The sequence below is a fragment of the Cebus imitator genome, unplaced genomic scaffold, assembly GCF_001604975.1.
Source record: "Cebus imitator isolate Cc_AM_T3 unplaced genomic scaffold, Cebus_imitator-1.0 Scaffold434, whole genome shotgun sequence".
NCBI classification, from domain to species: Eukaryota; Metazoa; Chordata; class Mammalia; order Primates; family Cebidae; genus Cebus; species Cebus imitator.
Window position 1 is genome coordinate 1,839,660 of NW_016107749.1, and position 4,604 is coordinate 1,844,263.

General features: G+C 48.9%; 1 protein-coding gene across 1 annotated transcript in view; it reads right to left on the reverse strand.

Annotated features, from left to right (window-relative positions):
- The window catches only part of OASL (2'-5'-oligoadenylate synthetase like), a 20,763-nt gene continuing 16,159 nt past the window's right edge, over nucleotides 1-4,604 (reverse strand). Inside the window, exon 6 of the mRNA XM_017510269.2 lies at nucleotides 1-2,033. Within this exon, the coding sequence (XP_017365758.1) occupies nucleotides 1,533-2,033 (501 nt within the window). The 3' untranslated portion in view covers nucleotides 1-1,532. The remainder of the gene's footprint in view (nucleotides 2,034-4,604) is intronic.

The window sequence follows — 4,604 nt, forward strand, 5'->3', positions numbered from 1 at the left end:
CACCGTGCCTGGCCATTCTTTTTTTTTTAAACAAGAATTTTCTCACCGCCTACAATGTGGGCTGTGCTGGGCATTATGAAGGACACAAAGATGGGGACTGGACCAGCCTTCTGGAAATGAGGCACTCTTTCTGTCCCTGAAGGCAAACAGAAGTGGGAAATATACCGATTATGATTGCCGAATTGACCAGAGGCTGTTGAGAACCAATTGCAATGTGCATTTTCTATGCTATGGTAGGTGAGTAGCCCAGTAGAAAGCTGGACAAAATGGGAAGGCAAAAGGAAACTTTTTATTGCTTGGAGTAAACCCGATCACATGATGTCCTTTGATAATAAAGACGCTGTTATTTTCCTACAGTTTCCTATTACATACCGTTTGTGTATGGATTTTAGGAGTTGAGGTGATTTTTTTTTACACTGCATCAGCCTTGGTCTCCTATTCTTTGTCTCCTTTTTGCCTCAGTTTTCCCAGTCCCCGTTTCTTGGAGTTGAGAAGCTCAAATGATCAAGCAATAACCATTAGGGCAGCATTAGGCCCTGTGAAAATAAGGAGCACCCAAATGAGAGCTAACAGAGGCTGTTCATTCCCAGTTTCCGATTGGGAATTCACCCTGCAGACCCCGGATGAAGCTGTTGGGGTCGATGGCACAGGCGTGGCTCTCACCATCAGGATCCTTCACGAGGACCTGGATCTGGCAGGGGGATAGTCTCCAGCAGATGGAGACCAGCCACCATCTCTTGCCCTTGACAGAGATTTAAATACAGGCAGGAAAATGGGAAGGCTCCAGGGACGCCCTGACTGAGGCTGTTGGTGTGGAGAAGCTGTAAGCACACTGGCTAGAAGCAGGGCTAACCATGTGATTGGTCTGGGGAGCTTATTTGGCTTTCTCGGTTGGTCTTAAATTGGAAGCGGAATGGGAGTGGGGCGGGGAATTAGAGAAGCAAGCAGTTATTGACCAAGTCCTGATGGTTTGGGGTTGATTGATTGTGGGTCAGAATTCTATTGTCATATGTGGTGTGGCCACTGTCCATTTGTATATTCAGTGTCTCATCCTCCTCCTGGCAGGGCTGGGATAATTCTTTTTTTAAACAAATTTACTTATTTTTATTTTTTAGACACAGGGTCTGTATCTGTTGCCTGGGCAGGAGCGTAGTGGTGTGATCATAGCTCACTGCAGCTTCAACCTCCTTCAACCTCCTGGGCTCAAGCCATCCTTCCGCCTCAGCCTCTCGAGTATCTGAGACTACAAGCACACACCACCACATCCAACTGCTTATTTTTTATTTTGTAGAGACGGGGTCTTCCTATGATACCCAGGCTGGTCTTGAACTCCTTGGCTTAAGCATTCCTCCTACCTCGGCCTCCCAAAGTACTTGGATTACGGGTGTGAGCGACCACGTCTGGCTTGGGATAACTCATCATGAAGCTGGTGAAGACCTAGGACCTTCCCAGTAAACAGTGGGACAGAGTGGTGCACAGAATGAGTTCTGGAGTAGGTGGCAGAAATATACAGAGAAGTTTCCCAGAGGAGACTAGCTGGCTGGAAACAGAGCCTGTCCCTCTTTCTTCTTAGAGAGGATGAGGGTGTCACTGTCTTGGACGTCATAGCCCCGCAGACTCAACCAGTCCTGCAGGACTTGGCCTTGGAATTCCAGCTGCTGCTGCTTTTTAGGCAGCCCCTGCTGGTCTTCAATCTGCTCCTTCAGACCCAGGACGAAGCTGTTGGGGTCGATGGCATAGGCGTAGCTCTCACCATCAGGATTCTTCACGAAGACCTGGATTTCCGGGGGGATGGCCTCCAGCAGATAGACGTGAGTGTGGGAGAAGATCCCGTATTTGGCTAAGGAGGATCGGCTGCTAAGAAGCTGCCTCTCATCGCCAGGAACCTGGAAGGACAGACGCTGCAGGCCCGAGTAACCCCTGCTCCTCCGGATTTTCTCTTTAATCTTCTTTATGGGCTCATAAGGGTTCACGATGAGCTTGTAATCGGGGTAACCCCTCTGCTCCACTGTCACATGGATGTCTCGTGCCCTCTGGAAGGAAGAGGGAGAAGGAGAGGTGTTAAGTCCACACTTCTCTGTCTGATGTGCAGACGCTCCCTTCATCTGTCCTTATCTTTACAATAGCAGCAGCAGCACATGTTTAGGGAGTGGCAACCACTTTCAGGCGGTATGCTGGGCACCTTCCATACCCTTAATGCACTGTATTCTCAGAGCATGTCTGTTAGTTGGTTGGTTCTAGTGTTATCCCCATGTTATTGATGAGGAAGCTGGTTGAGCAGGATTAAGTAATCTACTGAACACCAATCACAAAGGTAGTAAGGAGCAGGGCAGATTCCAGAGTCTGTGTTCTCACCACTGCCAGAGGCTACATTCCAGGGCCTGAGGGCCCCAGGTGGCTGGAGAGCACCTGGAAAATGCTGGTGAGGGTCAGGCCTCTAGCTGATTCTTTCCAGAAGAAATATAAGCCTTGGCTAGGTGCAGAGGCTCATGGCTGTCATCCCAGCAGTTTGGGAGGCTGAGGCGGGCAGATCACTTGACGTGAGGAGTTTGTGAGCAGCCTGGGCAACATGGCAAAACCCATCTCTACCAAAAAAATTCAAAAATTAGCCAGGTATGGTGGCGTGTGCCTACTCGGGTGATTGAAGTGTGAGACTCGCTTGAACGCAGGGGGTGGACGTTGCAGTGAGCTGAGATCATACCACTGCACTCCAGCCTGGGCAACAGAGCCAGACTCTATCTCAAAAACAAAAAAAAGAAAGAAAGAAAGAAAAATTATAAGTCTGGCGTTGCCAAGTTTTCTGATTTGTCGAGATAAAAAATCTTTGCACAATTTTTTGTGTATTTGTTTTGTTTTTTGAGACAGAGCCTTGCTCTGTTACCCAGGCTGCAGGATAGGGGCATAGTCTTAGCTCACTGCAGCCTTGACTTTCCAAGCTCACGTGATCCTCTCACCTCAGCCTCCTGAGTAACTGGGACCGCAGGTGTGTGTCACCACATCTAGCTAAGTTTTGTATTTTTAGTAGAGACAGGGTTTCACCATGTTGCCTATGCTGGTCTGGAACTCTTGGGCTCAAGGGATCCACCTGCCTCAGTCTCCCAAAATGCTGGGATTACAGGCATGACCACCGCCCCCAGCCTACAGTGGTTTTTATATTCAGGAATAATCCAGAGGCATATATTTTCCAGCCTGTGGGTAGGCCTCTCATTTGGCTGCTAGGTCGCCGTTTATAACTCTCTGTACCTTCCTGGAGCCTCTGGTTCTGCTTCCGCCTTCTGCTCCAAGTAGGCCAGTCTCCTGTTCCTATAAACATCTTGCTCATCCCAGACTCCCATCCTTGGCCCCTCATCATACTTTGTCCTCTGTTCTGAGTGTCTGTATCTTTCCCTGTCCCTTAGGGCTCACCTCAACCCCTAACTTCTTTAAGGAATCATCTCTGGTGACTTCAGTGAACATTTATTCTGCTTCCAGACCCCCAGAGCCTCTGGTTCTGCAGCTTGTTAGCAGTGTGACCTTAGTTAATTAACCTCTCTGAGCCTCAGTTTTCTCCTCTGAAAATTGCAATAATAGTGATGATGATGATGATGACGATAAGCTAGTGGTAATACTCGGCCTTCTTACTTTATAGAACTGCACGTGAGGATCAACTGCAACGGACTCTGGAAAGGCACGTTGCAACCTAGAAAGTGTGATGTGAATGAAATAGACGATTGTGATCTCTGCCTATGCCATGGGTTTCACATCACATAATAATATGACTTCGCATTTTTGTTTGTTTTCAGAGTATCTTGTCTTCTCTGGTAATTCTAGCAGTTTTGTGTAAGTTTGTTTCATGGATTTGCTTCCTAACAACGTAGGGTAAGTTCTTTGAAAGTTGGGGTCATGTCTTTTTTTTTTTTAAATAGAGTATCCCTCTTGTCACCCAGGCTGGAGTGCAATGGCTTGATCTCAGGTCACTGCAGCCCCTGCCTCCAGGGTTCAAGAGATTCTCCTGCCTCAGCCTCCTGAGTAGCTGGGATTACAGGCGCCTGCCATCACACCTGGCTAATTTTGTATTTTTTCAGTAGAGACAGGGTTTTGCCATGTTGGCCAGGCTGGTCTAGAACTCCTGACCTCAAGTGATCGGCCTCCCAAAGTGCTGAAATACAGGTGTGAGCCACCGCGCCCGGCCGAGTCGGAGGCCTGTGTGGTCCCCCACCCCCCACTCCCACCTCCATCCCCGAGCTCAGCACTGGCACAGAGTGGCTGATTGAGCTGACTTGGCTGGACCCAACTCATGCAAAGAATGATCAGGAACACGAAACTGATTCTCCAGTGGGTTATGGGAAAAATAAAGGAAAGGAGAACAAAAACTTGAAGGTAAGAAACTCGAGCCTCTGAGAGCCAAAGAATTTGTCTACGTGGACAGAGCAGATGGTGGTGCGGCCGGGCCTCACACGGTGACTCGGGTTCTGCTCTCCATCGGCACAGAACTGAATGAGTCGGCCGGGCGTGGTGGCTCAAGCCTGTAATCCCAGCACTTTGGGAGGCCGAGGCGGGTGGATCACGAGGTCAAGAGATCGAGACCATCCTGGTCAACATGGTGAAACCCCGTCTCTACTAAA